General features: G+C 40.9%; 1 protein-coding gene and 1 long non-coding RNA gene across 4 annotated transcripts in view; one reads left to right on the top strand and one right to left on the bottom strand.

Moving 5' to 3' along the window:
* Positions 1 to 23: 23 nt before the first annotated feature.
* Positions 24 to 3,021, top strand: LOC129516995 (uncharacterized). Its single transcript, XR_008665920.1, has 2 exons — positions 24 to 680; positions 1,058 to 3,021. It is a non-coding gene; the product is annotated as an uncharacterized LOC129516995 (long non-coding RNA).
* A 94-nt stretch (positions 3,022 to 3,115) lies between these two features.
* The window catches only part of MARCHF1 (membrane associated ring-CH-type finger 1), a 296,887-nt gene continuing 285,837 nt past the window's right edge, over positions 3,116 to 14,165 (bottom strand). For all 3 annotated transcript variants that reach the window (XM_055336612.1, XM_055336613.1, XM_055336614.1), the window contains one exon: positions 3,116 to 6,410. In XM_055336612.1, the coding sequence (XP_055192587.1) occupies positions 6,112 to 6,410 (299 nt within the window). In that variant the 3' untranslated portion in view covers positions 3,116 to 6,111. The remainder of the gene's footprint in view (positions 6,411 to 14,165) is intronic.

Raw genomic sequence — 14,165 nt, 5'->3', positions numbered from 1 at the left:
TTCAGTGTTTTAACTGATGCTGATTTGCTTTTCTTTAGTAATCTTTGTAATACGGTTTTATGGTTACAGACATTCCTCTCTTTAGTCATTGGAAAATATCCTCTTTTCTGGTTCATTTTTGTTTCAAGATGGCTATAAAAACTGAGCCTTAAATTATAGTAAAGAGAATAAAAACTGTTTTATCCTGCCTGATATTTTATAAGGCATACTCTTAGATAAATAACTTAAGAAAATGGCAGATCATCCTCCCCCTCAGACATTTGTTCCTAGTTCTCCCTACGCCATCAAACCAAAAATACAAGCACACTACCTGGAACTAGAATAGGTAGGTATTTGTTGAGTGAATGAATTTACTTTACCAGTTAGCATAATCTTTATATTTCATAATCCTATTTTATCGTGTATCATTATGGATAATAACATGGCAGGGACTGTCATGTTGCTCCTGGCTGGACGAGAGTAGCCTAAGAGATAGTTTGTTAGAATGATGCTTTTAAGTGATATCCTTAATCACTGTCTATAGAATGTGTATTCTCTGCAGTGATAACTTGTGCCGCCTCACCTGGACTCCTCTTGTGTCCGTAGTATGCCTTTGTAATACAGCTTCTGTAGTATTCATGGCCATGGAACAGAGTAAAAGTGACTCACTTTGTTGGCAGGTGTGTGCAAGCTGGAGGCTGGTAAGTTGTTTTTTGTTTTGTTTTGTTTTGTTTTTTTGGTAAAATGCCAGATAGTAGATATTTTAGTTATTGCAGCCCAAATTCAGTTTCTGTTGCATATTTCTGCACGTGTGTATGTGTTACCACCCTTTAAAAATGTAAAGATCGTTCGTAGTTCATGGCCACACACAGAATAGGCCGCAGGCTGGACTTTGTCTACTTGCCATAGTTTGCCAAAAAGCTGCACTTCACGGTTATAGGCTAATGGTTCGTCTCTAAGCTCAGAGCAGCTAACTCTGACACCTGAGCTGAAGGCAGATGCTTAACTGACTGAGCCACCCAGGTGCCCCGGGATAACTTTGTTTCTAAACATTTTTTTTTTTAATTTTATTTTTTAGAGCAATTTAAAGTTCATGTCAAAATTGAGAAGGAAGGTAAAGAGATCTGCTTCCTGCCCCCACAACATGCAGAGCTTCCCCCATCATTGACCTTCCCCACCAGGGTCACATATCTGTTACAACTGCTGAACCTACATTGACATCCATCACATTTCGAGTGAAATTCACGTTTGCTTCCGTGGCCAAAGAGTCCTGAAATGACTTGATTTCTGACTGGTTCTCCAGCTCAGTTTGTTTCCACTTGCCCTTGGCTAACTGTACTTCAGATCACAGGCCTTCTGTCCATTCCTAGAATGGCCAAGCTGTTTTCTATGGTGGAACAGCTCTGCTGGTACCCTGATGACCTTGTGTTTATCCACTTAGGTCAGACTTTGTTCAGGGTGACCCGAGCCTTAGAATGAATGCCCTGTGATGTTCCTGGAACACGAGGATATGGGACATGTAGGGATGACCATGTGCCACTTCATGTTTGCCTCCCTGTCTTCCAAGGAGGACATGTGAGACAGTTTGTCATTGCCTCTGGATTTTGATGAAGTATGAGACTTTCCACTCTGAGGCTTTTTACGGTGTAGCCGGAGGCCACAAGTTGCTTCGCTGCAACATGGAATCAGCATCTTGGCACCAGGGTGCCCTGCTCCTTATGTTGCATTATCCCCTATCTTTCATCTTTCATGCCTTCTCCTTTTTGTGTCTTCCCTTGGGACAAGACTCATGGAGAGCTGGCAGTTTGCCTTTCTTTTGCTATCTCTCTAGGTAATGATTGTCTGACTCCAACAAGGGTCTGCTGTTTCTTTAGTAATTGAATCTTGCTTGCTACTTCCACTGAGGATGTTGGTTACTCTTCCTTCTGCCTGCATTGCCCTTTCCTTGAGTTAAGGTGTACCTCTTAATTAATGCACCTCTTGGGTTGGCCAGCCAATGTTGGCTTTAACATAATATGAATATGTTCAGACCCTGCTTAACCCAGACTATTATAAAATCTTAAGAACTCAAGCTTTTTTGAATGTTGCAAATAAATACCTGCAGAAATCCTGATAAATTAGGCAAAGAGTACAGAAACCACAACAAAAGTTTAGGTCACTTGTTTAATATACAAAGTCTTTCACAGATAATTATTTTCCTTAATTTGTCTTAGTACACATTATTCACAAAACAATAAGTTGTTAATGCAAGAGAATTAGGTAAAACCAAAAAAGTACAAATGCTCAATCTCAAAAATTGCACACAGTTAAAATCTTTTTTTTTTTTTTTTTTTTTAAATATGATCTCCAATTTCAAAATGGGCTTTCTTCAGATTTGGAGGAAACACTGCAGCCCAAATAACAGTACTTCCTTTGAGCTGTATTGATATGTAAAATAGCACCTTTGGGCTGAGTTAAGGAAAGGAAAAAGGTTTTTCATCTTTCTTATTAATTAAAGTATGAGTCCTATACATTTATTACATAACAATTACAATAATGGTAATAAGTTTAAAGAGCTCTACTTTGTTCCAGAATATTCAAAGGTAAGGTAAGGAAAGGTAAACTGTCAGGTGAAAGAATGCAGTAATCTTCCCCACCTCACCCCCTTGACAATTAGAGTATCTTAACGATGCCATTGCTCTAATGAGCTAATTTTCCAGCCAAATAGTAGGTGTTTTAGGGGTACCTAAGGACTTCTTGGAAAACAGGATAAATGTGGCTGTCTGGGACAGTATAATCACATGTAATAGCAGCTCCGAGTGAGATTTCATCTTGGGGCATTTTGAAAGACTCCTTTAATAAATACTTGTTTTCAGTTTCTCCATTGCTGTATCCCAGGTTGATTGGATCATTTTTGTTTTGATTTTTTGTTTGTTTTGCTTGTGTTTGTTCTTAAGCGTCATTGCTTTCTGGACTTCACTTTAAGAAAAAAAATACTGGGATTTCATTCCTTTACAATTCAGTCTTTGACACAATAAAAGTGAGAGTTCTTTGAAAAATTAACAGCATAAGTGTCTGTGTTTTATGGTATTGATACTACCAGATGCATGATTATAAAAAGCCAAGGTTTTAAACAGAATTGCATGTTCATTTTTCAATTTCAGTCCTTTGATTCGCTTCCATATTACTTCTTACATGAGCAGGTAAACATGCTTCAAAAAAATTGTCCTTTTGGAGAGTCATTTTTGAAGGGGTATGTCCAGTCCACAAAAAGTATTGTCAACAAAGTCCAATCCTTTCACTGAAAGGGCAGTTGCCACACAGAATAGGAAAGAAAATCAATATTAGGTTTTAAATGCACATCATTATTTCAGATAGTTTGAACCATAAACAGCCATTGCAGGAAATGTTAAAAGATTTAAATTCAGGAGTTCAGGGTTTATAAAGGTAAGAAGAATAGCAGAATAAAAAGCTGGCTTTTAACCTGCTAGGGAACTATATTCTTATTACAAGAAAGTCAAAGCCTGTACAAATTAATTTTGAGAATTTAGGTATGGTATTGAAACACCATGTCATATTTTATGGTTAAAACAGTAATGCTTATCTTTACTTTTCATTCTAGAAATGTTTTCTTAGTGTTAAGTGTAGCCCTTAATAAACAGGCCTATTTTAGCCAATCATCTCCCACTGAGAAATGAGCAATGCACTTAGCCATCTTGCCTAGGTCTGTACAGAATTTAAACAGTATTTTTGGTGGTAATTAAGGTAAATAATTCTTTTCCTTCCAGAGCAAATATAAAATAATTTGGGATTTCATGGCTTGCTGGTGACCGATCCCCCCACCCGCCCCAGGAATATTTGTAAAGAACACTGTGCCATTGCTAATCACTGGGAAGAATGGGTTAGTAAAAAGCTTAGAAAAATTAACAGAAAAACTGAATCAAGGTCAATTTATTGGGTGAAGTGCCATGTTTAAATCACCCATAACTTAGCTATTCATGAGTATTTATCTTAAACCTTTAAAATGGAAATTTAAGAGGAAGTTAATACAAAGTTTAGTTTGTTTACGGTTCATAGATCTTTTTAAAATCACAACTTATGTCCTTACTTGTGCAGAAATTACAGTACAACTTCAGTTACTTCAGCTCTGTCTTCCCTGTGCCTTTTAGTCCATACCCTCCACAACAAGTTTTAAGAAAGATGAGATTTAAACCTTTTGTTTCCTGTCTGGCCAAAAACTTTAATGTTCTTCTCATGTACATACGTGAAATCACACACACGTCATACACACACAAAATTGACATTGTTTACCTTTTCTTTATTTCTAGAAATTGTGACTATATGGACTCCGTGTCAGCCACTACTAATACTCGTATCTTTCTCCTCATTAAAAGGTTATTCCCTCTTCCTTTTTTTCTATGATAATCCATGAAGAACAAGTACACTGATAATTAGAAAGTGCATCAATGCGATACCCAGGTTTGTGCAATGCGAGACCCGTGCTTTGGTTCTTATGGCCATCATGGTTGCCTTTTCAAAATAATAAATATGACAGCTAACAAAAATAAATCACCTTTTTAAATAAAAGACATCTTTGATGGTTCACTAACTCTATAATCATTAATCTAGCTCACTGCAATATCATTCACGCTTCAGTTCTACATGAATATGCAAAGAACACAATAATCAACTGAACTGCCAAACCTAAACAACTCCATTTATTACTTATCACAAAATCTGTTGAGTAGATTTACTTTCCAGCTGAGCAAGGGAAATACTGTCAGCTTCTTAAAAATCAAGTCTAAATGCTTAGTCGCAACGATTCCTCTGTCAAGTGGATGCCACATGTGGATTAAAGAAAAAAAAGACCTTACACATTTGACTTAACAAAAATATTTAATTTTTGTTTCCCTATCATATGTGCCTCATAGTAGCACACAAGTTAATTTCAGAACTTTGCCACACGTAGATCATTTTATCTTTCCATATTTTCATTTTTTCACACTGCAAAGTGGTAAGTTCATCTAACTCTTTAACCAACCAGGTTATTTAATTTGATTAGTGCTTTATAAAACTATTCCATTCATGAGACTTTGGATAAAAGAATGAATTGAGCTGCTCTTTTGAAATAGTCAACTGTTAAATGAAGCAGAGGCTCTGCCTCTGATTTTAGGGCTGCGTTGAACAATATGTTTAAGATACACGATAAAGATAAAATACATACTGGATTTTGAAGACTTGGTTCATAAAAAGAGGTGTAATAGGTCTCAATTTTTAATATTCATAACATTGAAATAATTTGATATATAGTGTTAAGTGAAACATAGAAATTAATTTCACCTTTTACTTTTTTCTAATGGGCCTACCCGAAAATTTTAAACGTATGTATGCGGTCTGCATTTGTGGCTCACGTTATATTTCTGTTGGACAACACTGTTTTAGAGGGACCAGATAAAACATACGACCTAATAGCTGGTGGTAGCTTCTGTGGGTATTTAACAGCACTAATTACACCCAGAAATCTCTTGTTCGTGATTTAAACGTGATTCTAAGTATTAATATCTTCAAATGCATATTGCATCTATTTTTTAAAAACATGCATCTGTTAAGACAACTGGACTCCACTATAGCCATAAAAATCTGTTAGCTGTCAGAGTATGAGCATCAAACTGCATCTTCCACGTCTGCTTCTGATACCGCTGAAGGATGATGCAGATAATTTCAAGCTTAAAACCAAGGATGTTTCTTATTTCCAGATGAGACAGTTAACACCACAAGGCCTTGGAAGAAATACACATTGCAGTTCAAGCCTGTGTTCTTAAACTTGCTCCTGCTCCTGTGAGGACGCCTGTGTCCACTCAGGCTTCCGTCCCTGCCTATGAGCATCCCTTGCTCCACTGGCTCTTAATGGTCTTAGAAATCCGTCTCTTGCTGACTTCCACATTTCTGCGTCACCCTGTGGACTGCTTCCTGGGATCCTGGTCATTTGGTGGTCTTTTGGTCCTTTCCTTTTTGAGCAAAGTCTGGAAAAACGAGTCAGTAGGAGAAAGAGGAGAGGGTGAAGGGAGTGAGCGCGTCAGGATCACTTCTGTCACGTGTAGTGGCTGAGGGCTCGGAAGAGGGTCTTCGGGGAAGACGCTCCCAGCTGGTCTGTCACACTGGTATAACCTCGGGGGGCCCGCCCTCTGCAGACGGCAGTGGGTTCGTACCTGTGTGTGATACAGGCACCACCACGGCGTCCTTGGTGTCCGTGTGTACGTTACACGAGAAGTTCTTCTCCTGCTTTTTGGCAGTGTCGGGGCAATTCTGCACAAAGATCACGCGGTTGTAGGCCTTCAGCCTGCGCCATAGCTGGACGTAGACTTTACACTGTACGTACATGAAGACAAGGCCTCCTGTGAAGCCAATGGCTACCACAACCAGTTTTGTCCAAAATGGCCATTCAAGGACACCTTTGAAGTCAGAAAAAGAGAATGTTATCACCAAGTTCGTTATCAATGGATTTAGTAATTTTTTCTATGACTCCTTCAAAAGGCCACGCCTGCCTGCTAAACTTTGCGGATAAGGAATACTGTTAACAGGCCGTAAAAATCATAAACACAATTGCTTAATTGCTTTCTGTTCTTTTAAAGGCACTTAAACTTCTACATGAAGAAACTCTCACCTACCACTATAATGATCTTATTTCTCCTATGTCCAGTACCTGCTGTGGTTATCAGGTCCTGTTAGACTTTTGATACTTACCTTGATATTGATTCCTTACTGCTAAATCTTTAAGGAAAGAGTGAACATACTAAGTGAAAGAATCCGTTTTAAATCCTTTTAAGAAGGTAAAATGATAGGTAATTCTACAGGACCATACATACGGGTCCCCCTCCCCACCATCACTCTCCTTAAAATGGAAAAGACAGTGAAGGAAAGAAGCCACCACATCTCACCTGAGAGAGAAAGAATTTCTAAGTAAAGATGTACATAGCATTTGGTATTTTAGTCATTTTTGTTTCAGGAGTCTTTGTCCCTGAGAACTACCACTTCCTTAGTTATCGATATTTCCTCCTATTTTGTGCCACCACAACTAGAAACTGGCTTTCACGATTTTTAAGACTTTCACAAGAGTTTCTCTATAACATTATCTAGGCCACACATAATTATGAATGTTAAATATATCATGGTCAAGCTCTCTTGCCCACACCAGGATGCAGACGGTGGAAGGCAGCTGTCTCCCCTCCTGTGAAAGGCTGTCTAGTAACAAGAGCATGGTTTGGTATGTGGGACCAGGACGAGTCGGTTAGAAATCATGGTTTATGAGAGCCTATGATTCTACTTTGGATTTTATTTACTTTTCCCTATAACGATGAATACAGTAAAAGGAATGTCCTACCTGTATTTTGTAACACCGGTATTTGCTTTATGCTTCTGTAGGAAAACAGACATGAGGGCTTGTTTAGCTCCTACCCTTGTTCTATCGATGCAGGAACAGTCATCTGACATACAGACTCTGGGTAGATCAGTGGTTCTCAGCGGAGGCTAGTATTTTTCCGCGGAACATGTCTGGAAATACTGTTTATTGTTATACCCGGTGTCTCTTAGCAAACAGATGTCAGGATGCTGTGTAAACGTCCTACAGTGTATAGGATGGCACTCCCCAACGAAGAATTACCCAGTCCGAAGTGTCAGTAGTGCTGGGGTGGAGAGTTCTTGTGGAAGGCAATCACTTAAAGTTTATTAGGAAATTTGCAGGGAGGATTCAAAGTACAAATCAAATACCTTGAAGTTTTCTAAATTTAGAAGGATACTTTTGCTCTTGGCTACTGTATTGATCAGTAGTTTGTATGTATTTGGAACATTTTAACCACAGACAAACTGGAGAAAACATGTTTTATCTCCCATTCGGGGGTGGGTGGGGGGAGAAGTCCCTGTGGGTACATCTAACTCCCCTCTGTTTGCTACATCACAGTAATGCCTGGATGTTTCCCATTTCTGAGGCTTCATCCGTGGTCCTCCTCCTCTCTGGGCTTTGCTTCCCGGTTTCGGCATGACTGCCTGTCCCAGCTCAGAAGTAATTTCCAGCTGGAAATAAATTTCACCACTCTTCCAGTTTCATATTATGTCTTCCATTTGTGGCGTAAGTTAAGAGTCAACTTTCGGACCAGTTACTTTTACTTTGCTACATGATAACCTCGACAAGCACAGAACTTATGTCAGTTGGTCTTTGTTTTGCAGTAGATATTTCAAGGATGAATGAAAGCTTTTGAGGTTCCAGGTTGGATTGCTTTGCCTCGGTCTCTTCGGTATAAACCAGAGGCGCCAGCCTCTACTTGTCCACGAAGCTTTGTTTTCGTGAGTGGGTGATATGAAGAAGTCTCCACTCTGGCTCTACCTCTCCTTTCTGAAATAGTGACCAGAACCCATAGCATACCTGAGAATCTGGGCCAGGAGTAACGAGCCATTTCCTCTGCCAGTTCTGGGAGACAGGCTGAGTCTTCCGGTTTCTTTCGCAAAGCTCTCTGATGGATTGCTTCTCCAGTCATTCTTCTTTCATATGTTTGGGAAGTCAAGGAGCCCAGTATAGTCCTCGAACAAGTTTAGGGTACAGGCTATCTCCCCACCTCACATCCAGGAGCCATGTAGGTGCAAACCTGTTGTCCACATGCCCGTCTTCTCTCAGAGACAGTCTGAGCCGACTCTTTGCTTTTGACTAAGTGGGCAAGATCTCTACTTCCTTTAAAGATGTTATTGAACAGTTTTAAGATTTTATCTTGGAAACTCAACGATAAGGATACTGTGAGAGGAGATGCTAACGGGGCTAAGTGGATTTCCAAGAATGTTCTCATGGGTAACATGTGTTTACCTCATTATGGAGACTCAGCAAATTGTCTTCATACTCAACCTTGTTGGACTAGTCAGTTCTATGCTGTTTTCTGTAAAGAAGAAAGAATGTACACAATAAGGAAGGGCGGTAGAAAAGAGAAGACAACATCTTGTTCCTTGTGGATCCTTTGTGGAAACAATTCTTTGTCCTCACTAATACATATTTGAAGCTGGAACCCAAACTTGGAAATGCTAAGAGCACAAAGTTGTTTCTACCTGCCCAGTTTGGAAAAGGAATCCAGAAAGTCCAACTTGAGGCAATTTTCCCATCTGTTCATTTTTCCAAAGCCCGAGGATTGTACGTGCTTCTTCCTTGGCGCCTGCGATCTTTTCTCAGGAGTTCCTGTAGGTTTAGGAATAAACTGCATCTCATCCTCCTAAACATCAATGGGAAACTCTGCCTGGAGATTCTTGCACAGGAATTGAAGGAGCTTGGAGGAGCAAATACTCTGTCCACAACCATTTTCTAAGGAAATAGAAGTCTTTTCTTGGCCCTCATCATAGATAAATTTGACTCATTCACCCCTCATAATGTCATGCCAACCCCACAGGAATGGGCAATAAAGTTCTCAAGCAGCCTCAACACGTGATGATTAAATCCTAGGCCTCCTTTCAGTGTGTGTGCGTGACGCGGTGCTGGGCGGCTGCACTGTCGTCCGTGCCGACCGCACGCAGCAGCATGCTAACAGCCTTTCTGTAGGAGCCCTAAGATGCTCTGCAGATTTGTCCTGTGATGTCATACTGGAGGCTTCCTAAAGTCCAGGCAGATGAATCCAAACCCTCCATTATGTCTGCCTGAATGTGTCGTGCCACCCGAACCACAGAAATCAGCCCACAGTTTGTAGGGAACTTTATATGTAAAGAGCAATAAAAGCACTTTAGACCGAGAAAAGCAAAAGGCACCCTTCAGCTTGTGATAGTTTCTTGGGATTCTGAGTCTGTGTGAGATTTTTCTAGCAAGCCAGAGAGGAAAACTGGGGGCTCCAGGTAAAAGTGACTATTTCTAGAAGTTGAATAAAAAAAACGAATGAATGAAAGAATAAAAATTCATAAATTATTTTGTCACATAGAAAACTCTTCCAGCTATTCCTCACTGCATTTCCCACTGGGATTGGGTCAGGTGACATGGATTGGGGCTATTTAAGGGCATTTCCTTTTCAGGAACCTGAGACCAGACTTTATTGATAAATAGGACCACTTCCACTGACTGTCTCTTATCTCCTTTACAATCACTTTCTTCATCTTTGCTCCCAGCAGCGCCTTCCTTCCTGGCTAGGAAATACCAAAATCCCAAATTTTTATTCAATTTCTTTGCAGCCCAGACCCCAATAGGATATGCCTTACTACAGGATGGCTTCTCAAAGGCCATTTTCCTGTGTAAAATCCCCCACTCATTCTTGAAGATTATGGTTTTTGTTCTTGTTTTTTAAGTAGGCCCTACACTGGGCGTGGAGCCCAGAGCAAGACATGAACTCACAGCGCCGAGAGCAAGACCTGAACCGAGTTCGAGAGTCAGGCGCTCAATGGACCGAGCCACCCAGACACCCTGAGGATTATGGGTTTTATTCCTAAGAATCAGCCACTTCAGTCTTTCTGTCTTCCTGTGTCCTAATTCAGATAGCTGTTTCCTGTCCTTGACGTACTGAGAACCTGTTAGCTGGTATTTGCTTTGGTCTCAGTGCCCTCAGCTCTGGTAGCCTGTTCAAAACTACTCCCATTCGGCTCATGCCCCCCGTCACTGGGTCCTTTGGTTTCCGTCCCCTCCCTCCTTGACTCTGGCTGTGGCTTGTTTGGGCCAATGGGACAGCAGCAAATAGGACACAACAGAAACCTCAAAAGTGTTCACGCTGTGTGTGTGGTTTGCTCTCTTGCTAATTTTTAAGACTGTAATTGCCACACGAAGAAGGCAGGGCCATCAAGCCCTGTGTGGTGGAAAACAGCTCAGTTGTTTGTGTCGTCCAGCCAGTAGCGTGCCGGCCGCCAGCCTGGTGGAGGAGGGCAGTCCTGGTCAGCAGCAGACAGTCCGGCCACGGCCAGAAGCAGGGCCCACCTGACTTGCAGAATTGGGAGTGAAATAAACGCTTGTGGTTTGAAGTCCGTAAGTTTGGGCATAATTGGTCCTAATTGGTCCTACAGCAAGAGGTAACTGATCTACCAGTTAGAAATGGAGGTTAAAAGTAGCATTTACCTTGCAAGGTTGTTGGCGTGGATTAAGTGAGTAGTTCCTGACACAGAAAGTGCCATATCGATGTAGGTCACTGGTGCTCTCGGAGTGATTTAAGTGCGACGTGGGCTGTAGATCAAGAGCAAAGCTTTGCCTGGTGCCTGTAACTACGACCTTGCTAACGTCGAGGGGCTTCAACATCGGCTGCCCCGTCTGGACTCCAGGCCATGAAAACCCCCAGGAGAGGAGGAGGTCCGGTCAGCTGCCAGCCACCCTCTTCACCCTGTAGGTCCGGGCATCCTTCCCAGCCAGTAGTTCCCTTCCTGGAGAAAAGCTCAGAAACCACCAAAAATCAACTAAAAGGTCCTGAACTATGTAAGTGGCAACTACGTGGATGATTTGTCCAGAAACATCGATGACAAACTTTCAGACTATGACGACTGTTTGTAAAGTGGCATACATCCCCTTTCAGACTCTCAGCCTTATTTTCTTTCTAGTTGTATTGTTTCTCGGAAAATTTGCTTCCTGGCTCTGTCCACTGGAGGAACACACGCAAGGTCACCTGGAACATCTTGCTTTGTTTTCTCTTTAGGTCTAATTGAGTAGACCGGCAAGCTCCCAGGTGGGTGTTTATAATAAAGCTGCACAGGAGGCAAATTACTTCTTTCTTCAGCCTTTAAAAGAGTGATCTCTAAAATCTCTTCCAGCTATTAAAGTGGAATTCTCAGAGTATTCTGTGTGCGTATGTGGTCCATCATGTAACTGGAGACACCTGGACTGTGTCTAAGAGGCCTTTTAAATGGCAGAGGAGAACCTGTCTCATTTAACAGCTGCAGTGACTATATTTAGGAAAAGCATCTCATTGGTAAGTTGGGATATTTTTGCTGGGTTCTTAGGTCATGCAGAGTTATAAAATGTGTTTGTGTAAGGGTGTGTGTGCGTGGTGGGGCTAGGCAGGCGGTTTTCTCCTTGTTGCTTCTCTATGGTTGCATAAATTATTTTTAAAAAGTGTTTCACATACTTGTAACATTTTCCTTGTTTTAGTGGTAAGATACATAAGCATATGCAAATATGAATATATGTAGCAAAATATATAAATATACGTGTATAAATTATACTATATATATATATATATACACACACACACAGTATTTGTATAAACACAGTGATTCAATTTGATGCAAGGTCAAGTTCAGGGTGTCTTTGAAAAATGAATCAGAAAGAACCTATGATGGGTATTCAGTCCAGCTTTGTTTTACAAATTAGGAATTTGAGTGTCAGAGTGGTTATTTTATTCAAGGCAACTAGTCCATGACCAAGGTGGAACTAGAACACAGGCCTTCTGACAAGTACCTTAAGTCAGCACCAATCACGTTTGGGCCGTTCACAATAACAGCACATATAATGACGTCTAAAAAAAGGAAGGCTTGGGCAGCCCGGGTGGCACAGCGGTTTAGCACCTGCCTTCAGCCCAGGGCGTGATCCTGGAGACCCGGGATCGAGTCCCACATCGAGTCCCACATCGGGCTCCCTGCATGGAGCCTGCTTCTCCCTCTGCCTGTGTCTCTGCCTATCTCTCTTGAATAAATAAATAAAATCTTTAAAAAAAATAAAAAGGAATGCTTAAGTAACAGTGCTCAACAGGACAATATATGGATTGCTGGGAAGCGATGTGTAGCACCTCCTTGAAGCAGATGATGATAGCTAACAAGGATGGCACAACCAGACTTCTCATCGGCTGGGGTCGGCCAGAGCCAGCAACAGTTCTTGAATCCCTACCAGCCCTATAATGCTCTCGGAAAAATGAAGCAGGTATCTCCCTGCCCTAGAGATACTTAGAGGCTCACAAGTGAGTCAGGCAGGAGGAAAAAACAAAAAACAAAAACCAGTTTGTTATGCTAGTCCCCCTGTGGTGTATGCATTTAAATAGTTCTGGGGCAACGTGAAAATGTGCACCTGCCATACGATTTCACTTATACGAAGAATCTAAAAAAAAAAAACAAAATAAAAAACCAGAAATAGACTCATAAATACAGAGAACAGACTGTGGTTGCCAGAGGAGAGGAGGTGGGAAAAGTTGAAGTAGGTGAGGAGAGGTCTGAACTTGCAGTTACAAGTAAGTCATGGGGATGAGAAGTACAGTGCAGGCGTTACCGTCCACAATACTGTGAGGACTGTGTATGGACAGACGGGCACTGCCCCTACCTGTGGTGAGCGTTTCGTAATGTATATAATGTGTAATCACTGCCTTGTGCACTTGAAGCCTATTGTACGTCAGCTATACTTCAATTAAAAAAAAACAATCTGTGCCTATAATCTCTCCCATAGTATAAATATTTGCCTCTAATCTCTCCAATAGTATAAATATTTGTGTTTTCTTGGTCTCTATTTTTGTGTTTTGTTTTGTTTTCTTTCTTTCAAAGTGTTTTGTTTTCAACATACAAATAGTATACTGGAGGATTTTTCTAGAGTATGTCAAGGTAGGCAGGAGGAGCATTGCTCCCCCAAATTAGAGTAAGCAATGGGTAATTGGGGGTGTTCAAGTTTCAAGCACCAAGAGTCTGATTTTTTTTTTTTTTCCACTACAGGCAGAGAAGTAAGAGAACTGTCTGGGGCAGCAGGCTTATTTAATCTAAAATAACAACCATTAAAAACACATAAAGGATTTTTTTCCCTCCAGGATTGTTATTACAGTTCAAAAAATGTTGCTGTTTTATATTCAACCTCAATTTGGGTTAAGGGAGGACGATTTGTTCCTCTTCCAATGATTTTGAAGGTTTCAAGGCAGACTTAAAATATTTTGACTTTTAAATTCAGCATTTTTTTTTCAGATTTTATTTTATTTTATTTTATTTTATTTTTTTTTTATTATTTATGATAGTCACACAGAATGAGAGAGAGAGGCAGAGACACAGGCAGAGGGAGAAGCAGGCTCCATGCACCAGGAGCCCGACGTGGGATTCGATCCCGGGTCTCCAGGATCGCGCCCTGGGCCAAAGGCAGGCGCCAAACCGCTACGCAACCCAGGGATCCCTTTTTCAGATTTTAAAAGTAAATTCAGGCTCAGCACTCACGGTCCCAATGCCAAAGGGAGATGAACATAACACCGACTCAGGCAGATGCCCCCACTACCTATAAATGTGCTTTGGGAAATCAGGCTCTGAATACAGCT

This window comes from Nyctereutes procyonoides, unplaced genomic scaffold (assembly GCF_905146905.1).
Source record: "Nyctereutes procyonoides isolate TBG_1078 unplaced genomic scaffold, NYPRO_anot_genome, whole genome shotgun sequence".
Lineage (NCBI taxonomy): Eukaryota > Metazoa > Chordata > Mammalia > Carnivora > Canidae > Nyctereutes > Nyctereutes procyonoides.
The sequence above is the reverse complement of the archived record's forward strand: the minus strand, read 5'-3'. Positions and strand labels throughout refer to the sequence as shown.